The following is a 27,500-nucleotide window of genomic DNA, read 5'->3' as shown; positions in this document are numbered from 1 at the left end:
CACACTCTCGCCGCTTCTCAACTAAGTGATCAGCGGCAACAGCATTCAGAGGCCCCGAGGCTACCGGAGCTGCCCCCGACACCGGGCTGCTCCCCCCTCCCACTGAGGAGCGCACCACAGCATCGTGGCCTGATGGAACGCCCGCCGCCGGGCCGCCCTCACTGTCCAGCCTCTCGGCTGATGCACCTCCTGCTGCGTCCCCGCTACTACAAGCAGAGACGGAGCTCTGCGCCTCACTACCACGCTCTGTAATCTCCCCGCGCCTTTGCACCGGATCCACAGCAGAACCCAGGCTGGGCTGGGCAACGGGGCTTATACAGCGAGCTGAGCCTGCCGCCGACTCAAGGGGTACAGGGAGGGGGGCATAGACACAGCTTACCGCTTCCTGCAGCTTTGGCTTGGTCTTCTTTGCCTTTTTGTGGCCCCCAGGTGCCTCTTCTGGTAGATCATCACCAAGATGGAAGTTTTGGAGGCACACTGGGGACTCCAGGAGCTTAATCTCCGCCATTAGCGCCCCTCCCTGGCCGCTGCTGTCACTGTCCTCCCCAGAGCCGGCAGAACTGCGACCGGATGTCACTATCGCCTGTCCTGCAGGGAGCTCGCTGCACGTGGCCTGCGGGTGACTTTGCAGGCTGCCAGGTGGGGCTTGCTGCTGGTCATCATCACTCTCATCATCCACCTGGCTCTCAGGCTGCAGCCCCATCTGCCTTTGCTCTCTGGTATCAGCCATTTCTCTAAAGCGGTCTTCATTTATGAGTTTTTCTTTGAAAGGACCACTCTGCTCTAAGATGGTGGCTTTCCTTAGTTCCAGGAGTTGAATTTCACTGGTCAGTCGCTTTACCTCGGCTACGAGTTTTGTCTTCCTTGGTTTGGAGGCCCCTGCAGCTTTTGTGCTTGTGCAGCGCAGCTCCTCCCGGAGCCTCCTGATGAGCTTACTGGCATCTTCATACTCACGGAGGTGGATCATGACCCGGGAGGCATAGGTGGACACAGACTCCCGGGGTCCCTGCAGTGCCCAACCCCCCTCACGGAGGTCGGCCTCACCTCCGTGAGCACTCAGCTTTCCTCCGGAAGGAGCGCCATCATGCACGCCGCTGTCAGGCTTTTCCTCCATGCTGGAAGCCTTGCGGCTTCTCTGGGTCTCCACAAACCCAGGGGGAGTAGGAGCCACATTGCTGCGACTCCTGGTGGAGCGTCTCACCCCCGAGTCCTCTGATGTGCAGGCCGGTTGCTGGTTTCTTCTGCCCCCCGCCGGCCTGGTTCGGGAAGCAGAAGCTTGGGGCTTGGCTCCCTCACTCATCCCAGAAACCCGCTCCCTCCCTGGGAAAGAGAGAGAGCAGGTCCCCAGGTGGAGAGGTGTTGGTTTCTCAGAGATCAGGAGCTCACAGCAGGATCTGCAGCCACCACACCCGTAATCACCACACTGACTAGCAGCTGATCAGAGCTGCACCCAGTATGCTGCTGGTGCAGTCACTGTGTACATACATTACATTACTGATCCTGTACTGATCCTGAGTTACATCCTGTATTATACTGCAGAGCTGCACTCACTATTCTGCTAGCGCAGTCACTGTGTACATACATTACATTACTGATCCTGTGCTGATCCTGAGTTACATCCTGTATTATACTCCAGAGCTGTAGTTAAATTTCTGTTTATTGTTACTGGAAACAGTCAGTCGGTTTATCACCAGCCTCATGCCTAGAGGCTTTGACTGTTTCTAGATTGGCAGAAGAATTCTTTATTATCAGATCATACTGCCCCCCCCAACCTATCACCCCCACTGTAAATAAAACACTTTTCACAGTGTAGTTCAGTGCAGACACTGAACAAGCAGGGAATACATGGAGATTTCTGTGATCTGTAACATCAGCAGATATTTTTAATGGTCTCCTGGTTTTTAGCTAAACTATGATGCTGTAGGATGAAACATGACACAATGGGAAACCATCAACTCTAGGGTACGACTACTCAGGTGCCACCCAAGAGCTAAATTACATTGTGAAGTTTGTAAAGCGACTAGGTATATAATTTAATAATTTCAAAAGCCTCCAGTTGAGCTGAGTCTTACCTGTTGGTCTGCCTTCCTTCACTCATAGTCCTCCTCGACCCAAATAAGTGTCCCCATTTCCTGGCCGGGTTGTTCTGTACATTTTCTTTAGCCACGCCTTGCTCTTGACCACTGGTTTGAGTGATCTTTTGTGAGTCCCCAGTCTCTTTTTCCCGCCCACGTTTAAGTTCGTTGAGCACAGATTCGGGGGGACTTCCCATCCACGACTTGCGATTATCTTTTTGTGTCTCATCACCCATTTCTTTCTTACAAGGTTTGTCTTCTACCGTTCCTTCCACACAAGGACAAGCCTCTGCTCCATCTATAACACCTTCTCTGGGTGGTGGCACTTTTTTAGGTGTCCCACCATTTCCAGGCCTTCTTCTATCTTGGCGTGTAAACCTGGTTGTATCAGTTGAATTCTCAATATAGACCTGAGAGCTCTGCATCAGTTGGTACCACCACCCGGCCTGCTTGTCCCGCTTCACTTCCATTGCACTCTCTTTCTTGTGCTCTTCATCAAATTCTACAGCGGCGGCACCTTCACCTGTTGGCCTCTCATTACTGCTGGAGTCCTCTGAAGATGTCTTCTCAAGACTTTTCTTCTCTTGGCTCACCTGTTCATCTTCATCTCGGCTTCTCATGAGCTGTATGGTGGAGTGAACGGACTGCATGAGGTCCTGTTTCACGCGGAGCATCTCCTTTTTCTGTTGCTGCTCTCGTCTCATCTGAACCAAGTGGTGCTCAAACAGAAGGTCCAAGTCAAATGGCAAAAGAGATAGCGGTTGGAGAAGGAGAAGAAGTTCTTCAAACAAAGGCTGACAAACTCCATGGGAAACAGACAAGAAGCCAACGGGGTCATAGTGGGCCCAGATGATATCTGGAGGACAGAAAAAGACATACATCATTCTGGAATTATCCCATAAAAATAAAAAATATGACTTTAAAATACACCGAATGAACAAAAATATTGGGATATGTACACATGACACCTACAGGAACTTTATGACCTTCCATTCTACATCCATAGATATGAATATGAAGTCGGTCGCTTTGCAATCTTCTGGCAAGTCTTACTAAAGATTTTGGAGGTGTCTGTGGGAATTTTTGCCCTTTCATCCAGAAAAGAATTTGTGAGGTTAATGTTGGAGGAGAGGCCGGGCTCACAATTTATTTATCACAAAGGTGGTGGTTGGGGTTAGGGGTTGGATGGGGTTAGGGGTTGGATGGTGGTTGAGGTCCAAGCTGTATGCGGCCAGTCATGGTTTTCCTCATCAAACTCCCCCAACCATGTTTGTATGGGCACAGTTATGGAGAACAGAAAAGGGCCTTCCCCAAACTGTTCCCACAAAGCTGGAGGCTACAATTGTCCAAAATGTATTGTATGCAGAAGAATTAAGATTTCCCTTCACTGGAACAAAGGAGCCTTTGCCAAATGCTGAAAAACAACCCAAAAGCATTATTGCTCCTTCACAATACATTATCCCTCCCTCCTCCAACCCTGGCACAAAAACCTCACAAAAAAAACACACTCACAAGAAGACTTTAACACGTTCAAGCCGTTTTCAATCTTAAGCCATCCCTCACCTCTGCTAAACAGCAAAACTTCACAACCCTCATAAAGTCTTTATCCCACAAACCCTAACAGTTACCTACTACTTTTAATTCCATAGTAGTAGTAGGCATCTTAATGTCCCCTTCCAATGTTCTCATTTCAGCAGAGGACTTTGTCCATATTAGAGAAAGCTTTAACATACAATGCTCTGTGCATATCTGATCAATGCCTTTTCCCAATAAATTTATTCCCCACCGTCACCGATAAAAAAATCACACCTCACCACCTGTGCACTCGACCATATCTCACCCCAACTCATGGCCAACCTCACCACCCTGCATATCCAATCCTTAATCCATCTCTTCAACTTATCATTAACCAATGGTGTTTTTCCTTCCTCTAATAAAACACACAACCATCACACCCTTTCTCAAGAAGCCATCCCCTGACCCAACATCTATGTCCATCTATTGCCCTATATCACTACTCCCATTCGCCTCAAACCTCCTTGACCAGCATGTTCACATTGAAATTTTCTCCCACCTCTCATTCAACCCCCTTTTGACCATCTACAATCTGGTTTCCATCCCCACCACATCACTATTCCTCCTTCTAGACCTGTCCTCTGCCTGTGACACAGTTGACCACTTCCTCTTACTATTGATCCTCTCTCCTCTTGGCATCACAGACCGGGCCCTTTGTTAGTTATCTTTATACCGCACAGTTGGAGTCTTCCATTTTCACATTACCTCAACATCTGTTGGGAGTCCCTCAAGTCTCTGTTCTGGGACCTCTACTCTTCTCAATCTATACCTTTGGCCTGGGACAACTTCTAAAGTCCCATGACTTCCAGTACCACCTATACGCTGACGACACTCAAATCTACCCCTGGCCCAGATGTCACCTCTCTGCTGTCCAGAATCCCAGAGTGTCTATCAGCCATATCTTCCTTCTCATCATGCTTAATAAAACTCAATGGGGACAAAACCGAGCTTATAGTCTTTCCTCCACCTCACTCAATATCCCCCCCCCCTTATCAGACCTATCTATTGCAATAAATTACATTGTGCTTTCTCCTGTATCACAAGTCCGCTGGCTCGGTGTAACCCTTGACTCTGCTCTCTCCTTCAAACCGCATATCCAAGCCCTTACCACCTCCGGCCGCCTCTAACTCATAAATATTTTTAGAATTTGTCCTTTCCTCAACCTCTAATCAACCAAAATGTTAGTTCATACCCTCATCATCTCTCTCCTCGACTACTGCAAGATCCTCCAATATGGCCTCTCCAGTCCATCCGCAACTTCCCTGTCCAATTAATCCATCTCCTCCGCTAATCCTTTCACATCTCTGACCTAGTGTCCATAATCTGTCTCCTGCATACATATGTGATCAAATCTCCTGATTCCTCCCCACACCTAATCTCCGGTCCTCAGAAGACCTCCTTCTTTCCTCCGCCCTCATACGTTCCCCACATAACCATCAGCAAGATTTCTTCCAAGCATCCCCTATCCTCTGGAATTAACTATCTTAGTTTATAAGATTATCTTCCATAATTGAAACCTGAAAACTCTTCTCTTCAAAAAAGTCCACAACCTACAATAACCCCATGTCACTACCACTAGAGCTGCTGCAATCCCTGACCGATTGTCTACTTTCCAATATTTTGAGGATTGTAATACTGCATGTATTAAAAGTATGTGACCCCTCTCCACATGCCCAGCACCATGGAAATAATGGTGCCTTAAAATAAAGACTTGTACTGTCCATCAGAATATCAGAAAGAGAGTTGTGATAAATCACTCTGCAGAACACTTTTCCAGTGAGTGCAGTATCAGCATGCTTTTCACCACTTCATCCGATGCTTGTGGTAGGTGATGTAAGGCTTGCATGAAGCTGCCGTGATGGTCACTTACATGAGTTCTTCAGAAGCAACCAGATCTACAGTACTTACCTTCATGGTTATACAAGTGGTTAAACCAGAATTCAAGTGAACGGATACTGAAAAAAAACGCAAATGAAAATATTGTTATGAACTTGAAGAAGAGCAGCAGGTCCAGTGTCTGTAAATGTGATGGTGTCCACAGCAGAATGATGGACTTACTTGAGAAGACCGAAGATGAAGGCGTTGAAGCGCAGGTTGTGATTGGACAGCTCGGAGTACTGGTTCACTTTTTGGCACAAATTGTGCAGCAGTTTGGTGGAAGGACCTGAAGAAGATATGTGGATGAGTATATATTTGCATATTTCATATTCAATTTTAAATACTTACTTTCCAATCTGATCAAGAGAGTACGATCCTGCACAGAGGACCCCTTCTAGTAACTCAGAATTCTATCTTACGGTATATGAAAGGTATTTTTCTAAACTAGACAATTTCTTAAACACTTTCTCTCCACTACATTCGTCATGGAGTAGGTGCGGGAGACATTGCAGAGACGAGATTGAAGGGTGCCAATCAATTGCCATTGCAACTGGGAACCCCTTGCTGCCATCTTGGTACACCCTTCATATAAGGTTGTTACTTTTACTATATACTGCAATACCAAAAGATCACAGGTCCAAGTATCTTAGTAGGACTTAAAAAAAAAAAAAGTGAAAATGTAAAAAAAATTTTTTTTAATAATCTTAAAAAATATAAATAAAATACAATAGTTAAAAAAAACAAACAAACAATAAGCATGTTTGGTTTTGCAACATCCAAAAAAGTTCATTATCTAAAAATATTAAATTATTTCAAGCGGAAATGCTAAAAGAAAAAAAAACAACAAAATACCAGAATTGACAACATTTGATCACTGCACCCCCGAAAAAAAATGCAATCGAAATGAAAAGATTGTAAGCACCCCAAAATGATATCAATAAAAATATAACTCGGAACGCAAAAAAATAACCCCTCACACAACCCCATCAATGGAAAAATAAAAAAGTTATGGCTCTTTGGCAAAGAAAAAACAAAAACAAAAAAAAAAAATGAAAAAATTGGCTGCATCCTTAAAGGAGTTGTCCAGGCTTGGAGTTCAAGTCTATAGTCACTAGCAGTGTGCACGCTGTGAGGATTCTCCGGTGCCGGGGGCGGGAAGGCTTGTGACTGCAGGTATGCGATTTGCATATATGAGGTCACATGCAGACTAGACATGAGCGACCTCACTCAATACAAGTGAATTAAGCAAGGCTGGACACGTCTTGTTGGAATGTGGCCGGAAGTATGCAAATTGCATACTTGTGCTCACATGATCGCCCACTTCTGACACCGGAGAATCCTGACAGCGAGCACACTGCGCGCTGTGACGTTTCACAAGTCTGCAACCAGATAGGAAGGCCGGGACAACCGTTTTAAAGTGTTACTGAGATAGGGACTGACATGTTGGGACAGCTGGTAAAGTGGTTTTCCTATCTTCTGATGTCTAACATCCAAAATTTTCTAAATCGAATTGTCAGGCATCACCGTCCTCAGATTAGGTGGGAACTTAGTACTGGTGATGGCCATACCTAATTGTGTGGACGCCTCCACCACGGTCCATGGCATGTTTCTTCTCTGCCCTATGATAACATCCAAGACACAAGGCTTCAAGCCATCACTCAGGATGTCCCTGATGGCCGGGCACAGGTATTTCAGGATCAGATGCCCAATGTTGGGGCTTACAGAGCTGTTTCCCAGTTTGGCCTGTAGACAATGCAGATAAAAATGTTCTTAAATTGAAATTAAAAGGAACCTGTCGGCACGTTTTTACATATGAAAGAAAATATATGGCTGTATTGGTGCTTGTTCCCCCCAAAAAAATGTGTACCTTTTTTTATTGAGATTCGATGTGCCAGTCATGAGAAATCTGGTGTAGAGGTCATATGCAAATCAGGCTGGAAGTGCACTGGGGGTATGTCAATGCGCTTATACTGACTCTTCACAGTGCACTTCCGGTCTGATTTGCATATGACTTGTAAAACTAGATTTCTCATGACTGGCACATTGGATTTCTATAAATAAAGTATCATTTTTATTAGGGGACAAGCGCCTCTACAGCTATAACACCACTTCCATATGTAAAAATGTGCCATTTAAATTCTAGAATATTAAAAAGTATCTGAATTGAAGGGAATGAACTGTAGTGGCTACTATAAAAATGGTCACTCCAATGTCTCAGGAGCAGATAAGGATCTGCTGAGTATCTGAAGATCATTCACAACAAAGCAGAGGTTCTTCAAGGCTGTATATACTGAGGACTCCTATACATATGATATATGTATATGCCCACTTTGTGGTCCCTGGGCAGTAAATGGGAGGGTATCCTATTTCATATTTGGAGTATGTGTGCTCGGTATATTATATGTATACTTGGGATACTGTATGTGATCATTGATCAATTATCGGTGACAGCTGAGAGTATCAGCGATATTGGATTCGCAGGCGCTGTAACCTTTACATCTCCCGTGGTTTGTGTACGTGGTTACTGACCTATAGATGACATTTAATCAATAATCACATCATCTCATATAACTGACTACAGCACTGTCAATAGGAACGTGGACTCTCCCCAGCTTAGCCTTAAGCCGATCAATCACTGATAAATATTCTAATATTAATCAATTAATTTATAAAAGTTTTCCCCATCCAGAGAAACAATCCAAGCATCTACTTTATGTCAGTAATATCATTTATGTATTTTTTAGGTTTTCCACTAGGAGGCAGTACACATAGCAATAGATACACAAAATGAAACTGTTGTTATCAGATTGGAATTTTTTTTGTACCTAAAGCTTCTTTGCCAGTGTCCCCATGACAAAACCTCTTGTGCTTTTGTTCTGCCAGCTCAGTGTTATCATAGGAACACTGGATCTTTTGGCAGCTAACCACATGTAATTTCAGGAGAACTGGCAGTGGAATGTCTGTGTCTGACTCTTGCTTCTCCTTCCTCCCCCCTCCATAGAACTTTATGAGCACCAACTGTCAACTCCTATCTAAGTAATGGAAACAATGAAGCTCTTACTCAAGATTGAAACATCAATCTTGGAGGAGAAAGAAGCAGATTTTTCTAATAAGATATATTAGAACTTTGCTTATTTTCATATGTATTATTGATTTATGAAATAAAAACTAAAATGACGGGCACTCCTTAAATTTTTATGTCTGTGTAAAAGCTAGATTTTGATTGGTCTAGACCTAGCTTTCCTACAATGACACTTAATTGCCAAGAGTATAATAACAGAGACAGGCAAAAACAAAAACAGCTAGGAACCCTGTTCTCCAGTATAGAATAGTTAATCCTGTTTGTGACATTATTTTTTAAGGAATAGATTTTATTCCCGTTCTGTCCGACCTTCACTCCTGGGTCCCGGCTTGTTCCAAAGTGAGCCACAACTAGATCCACTGCCGTATTCACAGCCTTCACCAGCCCTGGGGAGAAAGTGCAAAATAGAAGGAGATTATTTCTTTAAAACAAAATATCTGAATCATTAAAGGCGTTGTCCGGTCTTCAATTATAAGTCTGCAGTCAATCTGTAGGACTGCAGACTTGTGAATTGCAAGCATTGCGGTCCCATCATCGGGAGCAGGCAGTCATGTGACTGCAAGCATGTGATTTGCATACTCTCTGTCACATTCCGACTAGAAGTGACCGGCCTCGTCCAATGCAAGTGTATTGAGCTAAACCTGAAACAGTCTAGTCGGAATGTGGCTGGGAATATGCATATCTCATACTTGCAGTGCTGATCCCGGCGAATCTTCACGGCATGCAGACTTGTAGCTTAAGACCGGAAAAACCCATTAAAATCAACTTTGATTCTGAGAATTCGTACTACAGAATGAGATATGGGATTCTTGGAAAAAAGCAGGGACACATTCTGGGTTAGTTTTTCCCCATATTAGCGGGTGGAGACAATTTGAATAGAAAAATGATCTCCATCAAGGCAGCAATGTTAGGAATCAGAGAAGTAGAAAGTCATAAAATCGGATTGGGGGCACCAAGACCTCCTTTACCAAGTGATTGGAGTGGGATGGTGTCAAGCAGTACCCAAAAAGGGCCTATTTTTTCTTTTTTCTTTATAGGGCTCCTCTATGTATGCCATTGATCTTACCTCTCTTCTGCATGAGGTCAATAGACACGGATTCAATGCTGCTGTCTGGGGACAGACAGAACTCCGCCGGGGGGCGCTCCGTCACCGAGAAGTAGTCTGGGAAAAAGTCACTGGAGATCAAAGCTGAAGGCTTACCTGCGATGGAAAAAAAAACATGTATTAGTAAAAAAAAAAAGTGAAATAGATTGTCAGCGAGGAGAACAGTATGGAATCCGAGAGATTCATTCAAAATGATATAATAATGATAGATGGAGGAACAGATGGGAAATAATGTGACACCAACATAATAGACATCTCCGGGATCTGGCACGTTAGAAGTTCCCTCATAGAAACATTCATAAACCAGATATTACAGTTATATTTCATTCATTCATTCATTATTAGATCATTATCTGAATATGAAACACAATTTTGTGATTCTACACTTCTCTTTCTTTGTACAAAACAATCTTTCTAACTTAAAACTAACTATACAATTCATAAATGTGTTCATTCATTCATTGACACCATGTTGTATTCTAGTCATTCGTTTATTGACCTCCTTAGATCTAATTATGCAAATCATTAATTAATTCATTGATTATTTTATATATCCATACTCTCATTCACTCCTTCATTCATCACAACTCTCTTGCTGCCAGTAACCATTTTAAGATCCCAATATGGCTTTCTTCCTAGCTCCATCACTCCATATTGTTCATTAATTCCCCATATAGTTAAAAAATATTCATTCATTTTTTCTTTCCTTCTGTAAACTGATCACTTTTTATTCAAATATTTATTTATTTCAATATTTAGTCTGTTTGCACATCATTCACTTCCAGAATCTCCACTGTTCACCATGGTTTTATTTTTTTCATTCCTAGATTTTATAATCCATGTAGGGTTCATTCACTTACAGATGCCCTTTGACTAAACATTCATACTGTTCCAAATAATTCTCTATCAGCCATTCCATATCCTTCTTCCAATGTATTGAAAACTCAAGTCTACTCCATATATATCATGTATTTGTTCATTCATTCATTCATTCATTCATTCATTATTAAACTATATTTTATCAATTCAATCTTAAGTTCCATTCATTCCATGCATTCATTCCTAGATATACTCTCTTAGCATTGATTCTTTTTGTTGATCGTTAAATTCATTCATTTTTTGATTTGTCTCTTTTCTTCTCTACCCGTATATAATTATACCACCCATATTTGTATCCCTCTCTCACTCATATAGATCAGTATCATTCACTTCGCACCGTTGAGACGTAAATGGTTGCCACTGATACTGCTTGGAAAGTCGAAGAAATGGTTCCTTCTCACTATCTTCGTTTCCTGCCTTCTGTCCAGACTTCCGGACAGAACTGGTAGCCCATGAACTCGTTCGAGGCCCAATGGGTTCCGACGCCTATACTCCCTCCACTTCAGTGCTTGAGGGGACAGGTGATTGGCTACACAGTGGTCGCAGACAAGCATAGAGAAGAAGGAGAGGAGAGAGAAGGAAAAGTGACCAGGGTTAGTGAAGAGGTAGTGGTCAAGTGAAAAGAGCAGTCACCAAATCCCAGTGCCCTTCAAAGTGATTATTAGTGATAGCAGTAGAGGAAGAAATAATATATTTGCGGACAGATGGGTCATGCAAGTGAGCCCCTATATCTGCTGTGAGGTCCAACAAAACAAGAGGCTGAAGTCAAGTTGGCCCCAGAACCCTCAACCATCCGTGGTGAGAAAGTACTCTAAACAAGAGGCCTAAGGGCTGAGCTAAACTTGTCTCCCATACGGTATGGGAAAGAAGGGGCAAAAATAAGCTTAGATTGTTCTTGTGGACCAAAATTAGGAAAAGACTCCAGTTTGATGTTACTGGAAGGTCTCCTACCCTAACCTGCTCTTCATTAACGATCCTACCCTGGATGCCCAAGCATATGCTGTTCTCTATGGTGGGCAACCTTGACAGAGAGAGAAAAGACACCAAGTTGACCAGAACAAGGGAACAACGTGAAATCAGTAAAATTCATATTTTACATTTTTATCAATATTGCCACAAAGAGGACTTCCGTAAGTGTCAAGTACAGTCTCCTTGTCACAACAAGTCCAGTCATTCTGCTCTGACAACTTAATGTTAGCATAGAGACTGAAATCGACTTTCATCTTCAAGAAAGAATTGGTTGTAAAAAATATTATGCTGGAAATAGTATTTTATTTTAAAAAGAGGGCCTGTCGCTTGTTATAAGTTTGTAATTCCCTACATGTGGTGCAAATGCCGCTGTTCTCCTGAATCTGGCGATGTTTTTCTTTTGCTCCTGCTCCTCTCCATTCCTGAGATATGACTCCTCCAGTATAAAACTCTAGTCGTTTTAGCCAATTGGGTGTGATCCTCAAGAATTCTCCCATAGAGTAGATCTTAGAGCCATACCCTCTTGGCTAAAAACACTAGATTTACATGCAGGGAAGATGGGGCCATATCTCAGTAACGGAGAGGAGCAGGAACATAAGAAAAGCATCTCCCGATTCAGGAGAACAGCGGCATTTACATCAGGTAATAAAAAATAACATACAGTATTTATGGCAAATGGCAGTTCCGCTTTAAAGGAGGCATATCATTTCAGAAATTACAATTTAAGAACTATGATTGTTTCTTCTTAACACAGTCTAATTCTTTGTTGTAGTTTTAACACCGGAAATAGTCAGGATCAGAAAAGTAATACATATAATTTTCATACCATTAACAGGTCTGGATATCATGATATTTTCAGGGACTCGTTTTGGTTTCTCCTCTTCATTTTGACTAGGCTGTGTAGTCTCATGGAGAACTGTGTTGAGTAGCGGTAGGGAATTAATGGGTGGAAGTCCATTCTTTGAGACTTGTGTGCTTGGTTCCTTGAGTGGTTCCCTTTTGACAAGTGGCCTTTGGCTCTCTATCTTGGGAGATCCATCATATTTCCGAGTGGGTTTGGCAGCTCCAGGTAATGTGGTTCCTCGGACCTGTGTGGCTCTTAAAGGCAGAAGATTGGCTGCTGCTGGACAGGAACGACTTCGAGGTGGTTGGTTCTCCTTGACTTTTTCTGGAGATGGAGAGCTGGAGGAACCAGAGTCCATACTTTGAAAGAACGCGGCATTACTCCGGATTGGAGAATAACTACCCAATGGAGATGGTCGAGTCGTTTCTGGTGCTTGCTTAGAATTCTGTTCATCTCCAATGGTCGTAAGTCCATCCAGAGAAAGTTTACCAGGCACATTGATCATTCTGCGGCCACCATTGGCCTCCACCTGCCCTGCCAGAGTGCCTGGTGCTGATGACTGTGATTCTGACACATTCTGACTGGACGATCTATTGCTGGACAGTCCGTACAGCTGGGACAGGCTGGAGGTGAAGTGACTGTGCAGGGGGCGAGTTTTCGGTTTGCTAAAATGATGTTGGAAAACAAATGGTTGTATGGGTAAGGTGGTCGGGCGCTGGTCTTTGCTGTATCGGAAAACTGGTTTGGCTTCTGCTCCCATACCTGTGTGACGACATGAGACAACACAGTCCATAAGGTTATGTGATCATAATGCTATTAACAAGGAATTGCAACTGATTTTCCTTCCGTACCCACTTTACACCAGGGTTCTGCAACCTCTGGACATGATGGGATTTGTGGTGTTACAACATTTAAAGAGCCACAATATGCGGAACAGTGCTATAGCAGGGGCATCGCAAAGGCAGTAAGTCTGGGGCCCCTGCCCCAGATCATAAGCAGACGCCCCCGGACCTCTCCAGTATCAACACTGATTGGTTGAGCAGAAGTTATCTGTGTATGAGTGGGTCCGTGTACATGGTGACCTGTGTATGAGTGCTTCCATGTACGTGGTGACCTGTGCATGAGTGAGTCCATGTACGTGGTGACCTGTGTATGAGTGCTTCCATGTATGTGGTGACCTGTGTATGAGAGCTTCCATGTACGTGGTGACCTGTGTATGAGTGATTCCATGTACGTGGTGACCTGTGCATGAGTGAGTCCATGTACGTGGTGACCTGTGTATGAGTGCTTCCATGTATGTGGTGACCTGTGTATGAGAGCGTCCATGTACGTGATGACCTGTGTATGAGTGCGTCCATGTACGTGGTGACCTGTGTATGAGTGCTTCCATGTACGTGGTGACTTGTGTATGAGTGTGTTCATGTATGTGGTGACCTGTGTATGACTGCGTCCATGTACGTGGTGACCTGTGTATGAGTGCGTCCATGCACGTGGTGACCTGTGTATGAGTGCTTCCATGTACGTGGTGACCTGTGTATGAGTGTGTCCATGTACATGGTGACCTGTGTATGAGTTCTTCCATGTACGTGACGACCTGTGTATGAGGGCGTCCATGTACATGGTGACCTGTGTATGAGTGCATCCATGTACGTGTTGACCTGTGTATGAGTGCGTCCATGTACATGGTGACTTGTGTATGAGTGCGTCCATGTACGTGGTGACCAGTGTATGAGTGCGTCCATGTACGTGGTGACCTGTGTATGAGTGCGTCCATGTATCTGGTGACCTGTGTATGAGTGCGTCCATGTACGTGGTGACCTGTGTATGAGTGCGTCCATGTACGTGGTAACCTGTGTATGAGTGCGTCCATGTACCTGGTGACCAGTGTATGAGTGCTTCCATGTACGTGGTGACCAGTGTATGAGTGCTTCCATGTACGTGGTGACCAGTGTATGAGTGCGTCCATGTACGTGGTGACCTGTGTATGAGTGCGTCCATGTACGTGGTGACCTGTGTATGAGTGCGTCCATGTACGTGGTGACCTGTGTATGAGTGCGTCCATGTACGTGGTGACATGTGTATGAGTGCATCCATGTACGTGATGACCTGTGTATGAGAGCGTCCATGTACGTGATGACCTGTGTATGAGTGTGTCCATGTACGTGGTGACCTGTGTATGAGTGCGTCCATGTACGTGGTGACCTGTGTATGAGTACTTCCATGTACGTGGTGACCTGTGTATGAGTGCGTCCATGTACGTGGTGACCTGTGTATGAGGGCGTCCATGTACGTGGTGACCTGTGTATGAGTGCTTCCATGTATGTGGTGACCTGTGTATGAGAGCGTCCATGTACGTGATGACCTGTGTATGAGTGCGTCCATGTACGTGGTGACCTGTGTATGAGTGCTTCCATGTACGTGGTGACTTGTGTATGAGTGTGTTCATGTATGTGGTGACCTGTGTATGACTGCGTCCATGTACGTGGTGACCTGTGTATGAGTGCGTCCATGCACGTGGTGACCTGTGTATGAGTGCTTCCATGTACGTGGTGACCTGTGTATGAGTGTGTCCATGTACATGGTGACCTGTGTATGAGTTCTTCCATGTACGTGACGACCTGTGTATGAGGGCGTCCATGTACATGGTGACCTGTGTATGAGTGCATCCATGTACGTGTTGACCTGTGTATGAGTGCGTCCATGTACATGGTGACTTGTGTATGAGTGCGTCCATGTACGTGGTGACCTGTGTATGAGTGCGTCCATGTACGTGGTGACCTGTGTATGAGTGCGTCCATGTATCTGGTGACCTGTGTATGAGTGCGTCCATGTACGTGGTGACCTGTGTATGAGTGCGTCCATGTACGTGGTAACCTGTGTATGAGTGCGTCCATGTACCTGGTGACCAGTGTATGAGTGCTTCCATGTACGTGGTGACCAGTGTATGAGTGCTTCCATGTACGTGGTGACCAGTGTATGAGTGCGTCCATGTACGTGGTGACCTGTGTATGAGTGCGTCCATGTACGTGGTGACCTGTGTATGAGTGCGTCCATGTACGTGGTGACCTGTGTATGAGTGCGTCCATGTACGTGGTGACATGTGTATGAGTGCATCCATGTACGTGATGACCTGTGTATGAGAGCGTCCATGTACGTGATGACCTGTGTATGAGTGTGTCCATGTACGTGGTGACCTGTGTATGAGTGCGTCCATGTACGTGGTGACCTGTGTATGAGTACTTCCATGTACGTGGTGACCTGTGTATGAGTGCGTCCATGTACGTGGTGACCTGTGTATGAGGGCGTCCATGTACGTGGTGACCTGTGTATGAGTGCGTCCATGTACGTGGTGACCTGTGTATGAGTGCGTCCATGTATCTGGTGACCTGTGTATGAGTGCGTCCATGTACGTGGTAACCTGTGTATGAGTGCGTCCATGTACGTGGTGACCTGTGTATGAGTGCGTCCATGTACGTGGTAACCTGTGTATGAGTGCTTCCATGTACGTGGTGACCTGTGCATGAGTGCGTCCATGTACGTGGTGACCTGTGTATGAGTGCTTCCATGTACGTGGTGACCTGTGTATGAGTGCTTCCATGTACGTGGTGACCTGTGTATGAGTGATTCCATGTACGTGGTGACATGTGCATGAGTGCGCCCATGTACGTGATGACCTGTGTATGAGTGCGTCCATGTACGTGGTGACCTGTGTATGAGTGCTTCCATGTACGTGGTGACTTGTGTATGAGTGCGTTCATGTATGTGGTGACCTGTGTATGAGTGCGTCCATGTACGTGTTGACCTGTGTATGAGTGCGTCCATGTACGTGGTGACCTGTGTATGAGTGCGTCCATGTACGTGGTGACCTGTGTATGAGTGCTTCCATGTACGTGGTGACCTGTGTATGAGTGCGTCCATGTACATGGTGACCTGTGTATGAGTTCTTCCATGTACGTGATGACCTGTGTATGAGTGCGTCCATGTACGTGATGACCTGTGTATGAGTGTGTCCATGTACATGGTGACCTGTGTATAAGTGCATCCATGTACATAGTGACCTGTGTATGAGTGCGTCCATGTACGTGTTGACCTGTGTATGAGTGCGTCCATGTACATGGTGACTTGTGTATGAGCGCGTCCATGTACATGGTGACCTGTGTATGAGTGCGTCCATGTACATGGTGACCAGTGTATGAGTGCGTCCATGTACATGGTGACCAGTGTATGAGTGCGTCCATGTACGTGGTGACCTGTGTATGAGTGCGTCCATGTACGTGGTGACCTGTGTATGAGTGCGTCCATGTACGTGTTGACCTGTGTATGAGTGCGTCCATGTACATGGTGACTTGTGTATGAGCGCGTCCATGTACATGGTGACCTGTGTATGAGTGCGTCCATGTACATGGTGACCAGTGTATGAGTGCGTCCATGTACATGGTGACCAGTGTATGAGTGCGTCCATGTACGTGGTGACCTGTGTATGAGTGCGTCCATGTACGTGGTGACCTGTGTATGAGTGCGTCCATGTACGTGGTGACCTGTGTATGAGTGCGTCCATGTATCTGGTGACCTGTGTATGAGTGCGTCCATGTACGTGGTGACCTGTGTATGAGTGCATCCATGTACGTGGTAACCTGTGTATGAGTGCGTCCATGTACGTGGTGACCAGTGTATGAGTGCGTCCATGTACGTGGTGACCAGTGTATGAGTGCGTCCATGTACGTGGTGACCTGTGTATGAGTGCGTCCATGTACGTGGTGACCTGTGTATGAGTGCGTCCATGTACGTGGTGACATGTGTATGAGTGCATCCATGTACGTGATGACCTGTGTATGAGAGTGTCCATGTACGTGATGACCTGTGTATGAGTGTGTCCATGTACGTGGTGACCTGTGTATGAGTGCGTCCATGTACGTGGTGACCTGTGTATGAGTGCGTCCATGTACGTGGTGACCTGTGTATGAGTGCGTCCATGTACGTGGTGACCTGTGTATGAGTGCGTCCATGTATCTGGTGACCTGTGTATGAGTGCGTCTATGTACGTGGTGACCTGTGTATGAGTGCGTCCATGTACATGGTGACCTGTGTATGAGTTCTTCCATGTACATGGTGACCTGTGTATGAGTTCTTCCATGTACGTGACGACCTGTGTATGAGTGCGTCCATGTACATGGTGACCTGTGTATGAGTGCATCCATGTACGTGTTGACCTGTGTATGAGTGCGTCCATGTACATGGTGACTTGTGTATGAGTGCGTCCATGTACGTGGTGACCAGTGTATGAGTGCGTCCATGTACATGGTGACCAGTGTATGAGTGCGTCCATGTACGTGGTGACCTGTGCATGAGTGCGTCCATGTACGTGGTGACCTGTGTATGAGTGCGTCCATGTACGTGGTGACCTGTGTATGAGTGCGTCCATGTATCTGGTGACCTGTGTATGAGTGCGTCCATGTACGTGGTGACCTGTGTATGAGTGCGTCCATGTACGTGGTAACCTGTGTATGAGTGCGTCCATGTACCTGGTGACCAGTGTATGAGTGCTTCCATGTACGTGGTGACCAGTGTATGAGTGCGTCCATGTACGTGGTGACCTGTGTATGAGTGCGTCCATGTACGTGGTGACCTGTGTATGAGTGCGTCCATGTACGTGGTGACCTGTGTATGAGTGCGTCCATGTACGTGGTGACATGTGTATGAGTGCATCCATGTACGTGATGACCTGTGTATGAGAGCGTCCATGTACGTGATGACCTGTGTATGAGTGTGTCCATGTACGTGGTGACCTGTGTATGAGTGCGTCCATGTACGTGGTGACCTGTGTATGAGTGCGTCCATGTACGTGGTGACCTGTGTATGAGTGCGTCCATGTACGTGGTGACCTGTGTATGAGGGCGTCCATGTACGTGGTGACCTGTGTATGAGTGCGTCCATGTACGTGGTGACCTGTGTATGAGTGCGTCCATGTATCTGGTGACCTGTGTATGAGTGCGTCCATGTACGTGGTAACCTGTGTATGAGTGCGTCCATGTACGTGGTGACCTGTGTATGAGTGCGTCCATGTACGTGGTAACCTGTGTATGAGTGCTTCCATGTACGTGGTGACCTGTGCATGAGTGCGTCCATGTACGTGGTGACCTGTGTATGAGTGCTTCCATGTACGTGGTGACCTGTGTATGAGTGCTTCCATGTACGTGGTGACCTGTGTATGAGTGATTCCATGTACGTGGTGACATGTGCATGAGTGCGCCCATGTACGTGATGACCTGTGTATGAGTGCGTCCATGTACGTGGTGACCTGTGTATGAGTGCTTCCATGTACGTGGTGACTTGTGTATGAGTGCGTTCATGTATGTGGTGACCTGTGTATGAGTGCGTCCATGTACGTGTTGACCTGTGTATGAGTGCGTCCATGTACGTGGTGACCTGTGTATGAGTGCGTCCATGTACGTGGTGACCTGTGTATGAGTGCTTCCATGTACGTGGTGACCTGTGTATGAGTGCGTCCATGTACATGGTGACCTGTGTATGAGTTCTTCCATGTACGTGATGACCTGTGTATGAGTGCGTCCATGTACGTGATGACCTGTGTATGAGTGTGTCCATGTACATGGTGACCTGTGTATAAGTGCATCCATGTACATAGTGACCTGTGTATGAGTGCGTCCATGTACGTTGTGACCTGTGTATGAGTGCATCCATGTACGTGTTGACCTGTGTATGAGTGCGTCCATGTACATGGTGACTTGTGTATGAGCGCGTCCATGTACATGGTGACCTGTGTAAGAGTGCGTCCATGTACATGGTGACCAGTGTATGAGTGCGTCCATGTACATGGTGACCAGTGTATGAGTGCGTCCATGTACGTGGTGACCTGTGTATGAGTGCGTCCATGTACGTGGTGACCTGTGTATGAGTGCGTCCATGTACGTGGTGACCTGTGTATGAGTGCGTCCATGTATCTGGTGACCTGTGTATGAGTGCGTCCATGTACGTGGTAACCTGTGTATGAGTGCGTCCATGTACGTGGTGACCAGTGTATGAGTGCGTCCATGTACGTGGTGACCAGTGTATGAGTGCGTCCATGTAAGTGGTGACCTGTGTATGAGTGCGTCCATGTACGTGGTGACGACTGTATGAGTGCGTCCATGTAAGTGGTGACCTGTGTATGAGTGCGTCCATGTACATGGTGACCTGTGTATGAGTGCGTCCATGTACGTGGTGACCTGTGTATGAGTGCGTCCATGTAAGTGGTGACCTGTGTATGAGTGCGTCCATGTACGTGGTGACCAGTGTATGAGTGCGTCCATGTACATGGTGACCAGTGTATGAGTGCGTCCATGTACGTGGTGACCAGTGTATGAGTGCGTCCATGTACATGGTGACCAGTGTATGAGTGCGTCCATGTACGTGGTGACCTGTGTATGAGTGCGTCCATGTACGTGGTGACCTGTGTATGCGTGCGTCCATGTATCTGGTGACCTGTGTATGAGTGCGTCCATGTAAGTGGTGACCTGTGTATGAGTGCGTCCATGTACGTGGTGACCAGTGTATGAGTGCGTCCATGTACGTGGTGACCAGTGTATGAGTGCGTCCATGTACGTGGTGACCTGTGTATGAGTGCGTCCATGTACGTGGTGACCAGTGTATGAGTGCGTCCATGTACGTGGTGACCTGTGTATGAGTGCGTCCATGTACGTGGTGACCTGTGTATGAGTGCGTCCATGTACGTGGTGACATGTGCATGAGTGCGTCCATGTACGTGGTGACCTGTGTATGAGTGCGTCCATGTACGTGGTGACATGTGCATGAGTGCATCCATGTACGTGATGACCTGTGTATGAGAGCGTCCATGTACGTGATGACCTGTGTATGAGTGTGTCCATGTACGTGGTGACCTGTGTATGAGTGCGTCCATGTACATGGTGGCCTGTGTATGAGTGCATCCATGTATGTGGTGAACTGAGTATGAGTGCATCCAAGTACCTGGTGACCTGTGTATGAGTGCTTCCATGTACGTGGTGACCTGTGTATGAGTGCGTCCATGTACGTGGTGACCTGTGTATGAGTGCATCCATGTACGTGGTGACCTGTGTATGAGTGCGTCCATGTACGTGGTGACCTGTGTATGAGTGCGTCCATGTACGTGGTGACCTGTGTATAAGTGCGTCCATGTACGTGGTGACCTATGTATGAGTGCGTCCATGTACGTGGTGACCTGTGTATGAGTGCGTCCATGTACGTGGTGACCTGTGTATGAGTGCGTCCATGTACGTGATGACCTGTGTATGAGTGCGTCCATGTAAATGGTGACCTGTGTATGAGTGCGTCCATGTACGTGGTGACATGTACATGAGTGCGTCCATGTACGTGGTGACCTGTGTATGAGTGCGTCCATGTACGTGGTGACATGTGCATGAGTGCATCCATGTACGTGATGACCTGTGTATGAGAGCGTCCATGTACGTGATGACCTGTGTATGAGTGCGTCCATGTACATGGTGGCCTGTGTATGAGTGCATCCATGTATGTGGTGAACTGAGTATGAGTGCTTCCATGTACGTGGTGAACTGAGTATGAGTGCATCCAAGTACCTGGTGACCTGTGTATGAGTGCTTCCATGTACGTGGTGACCTGTGTATGAGTGCGTCCATGTACGTGGTGACCTGTGTATGAGTGCATCCATGTACGTGGTGACCTGTGTATGAGTGCGTGAGTGTATGTGGTGACCTGTGTATGAGTGTGTCCATGTACGTGGTGACCTGTGTATGAGTGCGTCCATGTACGTGGTGACCTGTGTATGAGTGCGTCCATGTACGTGGTGACCTGTGTATAAGTGCGTCCATGTACGTGGTGACCTGTGTATGAGTGCGTCCATGTACGTGGTGACCTGTGTATGAGTGCGTCCATGTACATGGTGACCTGTGTATGAGTGCGTCCATGTACGTGATGACCTGTGTATGAGTGCGTCCATGTAAATGGTGACCTGTGTATGAGTGCGTCCATGAACATGGTGACCTGTGTATGAGTGCGTCCATGTACGTGGTGACCTGTGTATGAGTGCGTCCATGTACGTGGTGACCTGTGTATGAGTGCGTCCATGTACGTGGTGACCTGTGTATGAGTGCGTCCATGTACGTGGTGACCTGTGTATGAGTGCGTCCATGTACGTGGTGACCTGTGTATGAGTGCATCCATGTACGTGGTGACCTGTGTATGAGTGCGTCCATGTACGTGGTGACCTGTGTATGAGTGCGTCCATGTACGTGGTGACATGTGCATGAGTGCATCCATGTACGTGGTGACCTGTGTATGAGTGCGTCCATGTACGTGGTGACATGTGCATGAGTGCGTCCATGTACGTGGTGACCTGTGTATGAGTGCGTCCATGTACGTGATGACCTGTGTATGAGTGCGTCCATGTACGTGGTGACCTGTGTATGAGTGCGTCCATGTACGTGGTGACATGTGCATGAGTGCATCCATGTACGTGATGACCTGTGTATGAGAGCGTCCATGTACGTGATGACCTGTGTATGAGTGCGTCCATGTACATGGTGGCCTGTGTATGAGTGCATCCATGTATGTGGTGAACTGAGTATGAGTGCTTCCATGTACGTGGTGAACTGAGTATGAGTGCATCCAAGTACCTGGTGACCTGTGTATGAGTGCTTCCATGTACGTGGTGACCTGTGTATGAGTGCGTGAGTGTATGTGGTGACCTGTGTATGAGTGTGTCCATGTACGTGGTGACCTGTGTATGAGTGCGTCCATGTACGTGGTGACCTGTGTATGAGTGCGTCCATGTACGTGGTGACCTGTGTATAAGTGCGTCCATGTACGTGGTGACCTGTGTATGAGTGCGTCCATGTACGTGGTGACCTGTGTATGAGTGCGTCCATGTACGTGGTGACCTGTGTATGAGTGCGTCCATGTATGTGGTGACCTGTGTATGAGTGCGTCCATGTACGTGGTGACCTGTGTATGAGTGCGTCCATGTACGTGATGACCTGTGTATGAGTGCGTCCATGTAAATGGTGACCTGTGTATGAGTGCGTCCATGTACGTGGTGACCTGTGTATGAGTGCGTGAGTGTACGTGGTGACCTGTGTATGAGTGCGTCCATGTACGTGGTGACCTGTGTATGAGTGCGTCCATGTACGTGGTGACCTGTGTATGAGTGCGTGAGTGTACGTGGTGACCAGTGTATGAGTGCGTCCATGTACGTGGTGACCTGTGTATGAGTGCGTCCATGTACGTGGTGACCTGTGTATGAGTGCGTGAGTGTACGTGGTGACCTGTGTATGAGTGCGTCCATGTACGTGGTGACCTGTGTATGAGTGCGTCCATGTACGTGGTGACCTGTGTATGAGTGCGTCCATGTACGTGGTGACCTGTGTATGAGTGCGTGAGTGTACGTGGTGACCTGTGTATGAGTGCGTGAGTGTACGTGGTGACCTGTGTATGAGTGCGTGAGTGTACGTGGTGACCTGTGTATGAGTGTGTGAGTGTACGTGGTGACCTGTGTATGAGTGCGTCCATGTACGTGGTGACCTGTGTATGAGTGCGTCCATGTACGTGGTGACCTGTGTATGAGTGCGTGAGTGTACGTGGTGACCTGTGTATGAGTGCGTGAGTGTACGTGGTGACCTGTGTATGAGTGCGTGAGTGTACGTGGTGACCTGTGTATGAGTGCGTGAGTGTACGTGGTGACATGTAGAATTGTGTCCATTGGACAAGAATTAGGGAATTAGCTCATAGAGATGCCATCTCCAGGGTTAGACTGGTTCGGTACAACTGGCCACAACCATTTTTATTGGTTCCCTATATCACCAAAACAAAACACAAGGGTCATAAAATAAACCCTAGGCTGGCTGGCCACTAACTAAGCAGTCACGTCCTGACTCACCAGAGCCGGGCCTCGTGCGCAGCTCCCAACCAAACAATTGATTTACTCACAGCCAATTTCCCAGGAGCAGATGGAGGGCTGTCCTCTTGTGAACGCTCAGCCCTCTTATACCAAACCTGAGCATTGCAGTGATCAGCCACAGCCATCACCATCACCTGCAGCGGCTCAGTGCAGCAGGGGAAATACACAGTTCTCTGCTACCAAACTACTGGGCTGGTATGTTTACACAGTGTAAGACAGGAACCCGGGGGGTGTACATACCACCAACCACTGACATGTATAAGTGCATCTGTGCACGAACAACAACCCTAAACATACAGTCAATGTCATTAAGAACTTTCTTCAGCATAAAGAAGAACAAGGAAGTGATGATCTGGCCCCCACAGAGCCCTGATCTCACATCATCCAGTCTGTCTGGGATCACATGAAGAGACAGAAGAAGGATTTACACAAGTCTTATACACATAAGATCTGCGGTTGGTTCTCCAAGATGTTTGGAACAACCTCCAGCCAAGTTTCTTCAAAAACTGTAAGTGTACCGAAGAGAACTTGTATTGCTTTTAAGGCAAAGAGCGGTGTGATTTAGATTTCTCTTTTCTTCATTCACTTTGCATTTTGTTAATTAATAAAAATAAACTCTTATCACTTCTATTTTTAAAAACAATCTTAATTTGCAGCATTTTTTCCACACCGGCCTAAAACTTTTGCATAGCATTGTATGTGTATGTATATATACATACTGTATATGCACAAAGAAAATTTATTTTGGGAGGAGGGGAGGCGAATCATATGTCTAGTGGGTTGGACTCCTGACCTTTCTTGCCCCTGCTGCACTATAAGCATTAATTCTGGCAGACCCTATAAATCACAAAGTGCGGGTCCAGAAAATTCCTATAAGGAGACCAGTGTTAATAAGCAGTGAGGTGAGGCTTTAAGAGAATCGTTCATTGCATTTTTTTTTTTCTTTTTTCATTTAAGCTGAGTACTTCATCCAGATGACTCTGCCCCACTGGAACAGTTTTTCTTTTTCTTTTATGCCCCTCTATTCCAAAGTTATGCCCACTAGAAATAATTTTCCCTTCAATCAACTGGGCGTGTACCACCAATCTTCTCTGTGGGCCTTTGCTTTTGCTCCTCTAATGCTGGCCAATCAAAACAAGGCCACGCCCACAGAGAAATTCTCAGGTATATGCCCATTGGCTGAAAGGAAGATTTGCTCCTTTTTTTACAGGGGGCATAACTTTGGAACAGAAGGGCACAGAAGAAAAAGAAAAACTGTTCCAGAATCAGCGGAGCAGCGGCAAATGAAGAAATTACTCAGTTTAAATTAAAAAATCAAGTGAAAGGTTCCCTTTAAGCTCCACCTCAAGGGCAGCTCACAGGCACCCCGAGGATGGATAGCCAAGATTACTGCATATTATGTGTTTGTGCTGGCCCTACCGCCGTCCAGTCAAAAGTCTGTTATGGCAAAATCAGGACTGTTGGCAAGTACAATTTAAGCCTAAATAAAGGCTAATGACTGAGCCTAAGTATCTAAAGCCGGCCATACACAAGAAAGCAGTCGGCCAAACAGGCAGCTACCTTTCCTAACTCCACCGTGCACATGTATTCTTGGCTCTGTCGGGCGTTCATGTATTTTCAACAGGTAGAGAGGAGAAAGCCACTGCCAGATACCGCTGCCAGCTATCTATGTGTGATACTGTGTCGGAGACCCACACAACCCTACATTCGCCATTACCGTGTAATATTATAGAATCCCATTATACTATAACCTCCGGGGACATCGTATACATTTGTGTCATATTGGTTATTCATCCATCGAGCAGTACAGCATTTACATCATATAATAATATTTCAGTGGATTCGTTTCCAGGTTAACGTTTGTACTTGTATCATTTAAATATTCATTATTCTCTCATGTGGTTAAGCCTAATACTGAGACTACTTAATCCAACGCGTTCACCCTGACTTCACATGCAGCTCATAATGAGGGCAAATCAGTAGGCGAAGCAGGTCCTGCCGCTGTGTTAAGTTGGCGCCAACCCAGATTCTCAGCTCACCCAAAAACAAGAAAAAAAATAAATCAAGTTCCCAGGATAAGACTGAGAAATAGAAGTGACTCCCAGAGACATTACAAGACTTTTATCTGCAGCGCAGTAACGAGCGCAGTCTATGGGGATTCGCCGCTATTAACCACATCACACTGTTTTATGTGTCTTGTTCTGATTATTAATCAGTCGTAGCACAAGGTCTTCGATCAATGCACAATATAAAACTTTATATCCCCCCTTACATATCGATCATGGGAGCAGATATGAAAACGGATTATTTTACTATATTTTTACAAGCATTTACTGTAATGTGCACATCAATAATATGACTGCAGATAATAAAAATCATCACCATACTTTCACGTCTCGGGTAACATACCATACAGTACACTGCCTCTGCAGACTGCACAGGCTTGTATTTAGGCCTCTCCCACAAAGCTACAGGAAACATGAGAAGAGTAAAGAAGAATTTATGCAGAATAGAACAAGGGTAAAACAAAGGGGTAAATATAGAGGATCATGAAGAATTTGCTTGGAAGAGTTGGAGCAAATGGGGAAATGCTTTGAAAGTATCCCACTGTGTGGGATATCCCTGTGCCGCTTTAAGGATTCTGATAATCTGATGTGTTTCTGTCTACTTTAATATTGAGGAAAGTGAGTATCAAATTAAAGATGATAAAAAGGAGAGGAAACAGGGTGAAAAGAGGGATCCTGGAGGCCATGAGGTTCTATATTGCCGTGTTACCGTAATTTTTGTGTAATAGGGTTCATCATTTAATTTACAGGTTTACAGTTCTCATTGAACTCCAATAATACATTTGTTTTAAGCTGGATATTATTATTATTTGCTTTAAATTGTGTTTTTAATAAATGTACTTTTATCTGAGTAACAAAATTGGATAGCACTTTATTTACCCAAAATGACATTTTCAGACTCAAAAATCACTCCAAAGTGCTGGCTACTAGGTGTCTCCTCTCTGTTTAAATTGCTGTGCACTGCCTGTTGTCAAGTATAATCCATCCCAGTAAAGAGAGTAAAGACACCGGGACGAACTACAGGAAGCAGAGGCAAAACTCTGTCCTCTACAGGAAGTGGAGGCAGGTCTTTGTCTCTCTAAAGGGAGTGGGGACGAGTCTTTGTCTCTCTACAGGTAGTAAGGGTGAGTCTTTGTCTCTCTAAAGGGAGTGGGGACGAGTCTTTGTCTCTCTACAGGTAGTGGGGGTGAGTCTTTGTCTCTCTACAGGTAGTAAGGGTGAGTCTTTGTCTCTCTACAGGTAGTGAGGGTGAGTCTTTGTCTCTCTACAGGTAGTGAGGGTGAGTCTTTGTCTCTCTACAGGTAGTAAGGGTGAGTCTTTGTCTCTCTACAGGTAGTAAGGGTAAGTCTTTGTCTCTCTACAGGTAGTGAGGGTGAGTCTTTGTCTCTCTACAGGTAGTGAGGGTGAGTCTTTGTCTCTCTACAGGTAGTAAGGGTGAGTCTTTGTCTCTCTACAGGTAGTGAGGGTGAGTCTTTGTCTCTCTACAGGCAGTGAGGGTGAGTCTTTGTCTCTCTACAGGTAGTGGGGGTGAGTCTTTGTCTCTCTACAGGTAGTAAGGGTAAGTCTTTGTATCTCTACAGGTAGTGGGGGTGAGTCTTTGTCTCTCTACAGGGAGTGGGGATGAGTCTTTGTCTCTCTACAGGTAGTGAGGGTGAGTCTTTGTCTCTCTACAGGTAGTGGGGGTGAGTCTTTGTCTCTCTACAGGTAGTGAGGGTGAGTCTTTGTCTCTCTACAGGTAGTAAGGGTAAGTCTTTGTCTCTCTACAGGTAGTGAGGGTGAGTCTTTGTCTCTCTACAGGTAGTGAGGGTGAGTCTTTGTCTCTCTACAGGTAGTGGGGGTGAGTCTTTGTCTCTCTACAGGTAGTAAGGGTAAGTCTTTGTATCTCTACAGGTAGTGGGGGTGAGTCTTTGTCTCTCTACAGGGAGTGGGGATGAGTCTTTGTCTCTCTACAGGGAGAGGGGACGAGTCTTTGTCTCTCTACAGGTAGTAAGGGTGAGTCTTTGTCTCTCTACAGGGAGTGGGGACGAGTCTTTGTCTCTCTACAGGTAGTAAGGGTGAGTCTTTGTCTCTCTACAGGTAGTGAGGGTGAGTCTTTGT

The 27,500-nt window shown here is 46.0% G+C and overlaps 1 protein-coding gene across 6 annotated transcripts in view; it reads right to left on the bottom strand.

The window, feature by feature from the left end:
• RUSC2 (RUN and SH3 domain containing 2) overlaps positions 1-27,500 on the bottom strand; it is a 132,143-nt gene that overhangs the window by 21,267 nt on the left and 83,376 nt on the right. For 5 of the 6 annotated variants that reach the window (XM_073680392.1, XM_073680391.1, XM_073680389.1 and 2 more), the window contains exons 3-10: positions 12,390-13,169; positions 10,932-11,123; positions 9,677-9,811; positions 8,920-8,996; positions 7,097-7,271; positions 5,709-5,814; positions 5,559-5,605; positions 2,073-2,931 (exon numbers count right to left, since the gene is read on the bottom strand). In XM_073680392.1, the coding sequence (XP_073536493.1) occupies positions 2,073-2,931; positions 5,559-5,605; positions 5,709-5,814; positions 7,097-7,271; positions 8,920-8,996; positions 9,677-9,811; positions 10,932-11,123; positions 12,390-13,169 (2,371 nt within the window). The remainder of the gene's footprint in view (positions 1-2,072; positions 2,932-5,558; positions 5,606-5,708; positions 5,815-7,096; positions 7,272-8,919; positions 8,997-9,676; positions 9,812-10,931; positions 11,124-12,389; positions 13,170-27,500) is intronic. The other variant, XM_073680393.1, reaches the window with a different exon arrangement.

This window comes from Phyllobates terribilis, unplaced genomic scaffold (genome assembly GCF_046119375.1).
Source record: "Phyllobates terribilis strain yellow unplaced genomic scaffold, ASM4611937v1 Scaffold_1__5_contigs__length_1240528914, whole genome shotgun sequence".
NCBI lineage: Eukaryota > Metazoa > Chordata > Amphibia > Anura > Dendrobatidae > Phyllobates > Phyllobates terribilis.
The sequence above is the reverse complement of the archived record's forward strand: the minus strand, read 5'-3'. Positions and strand labels throughout refer to the sequence as shown.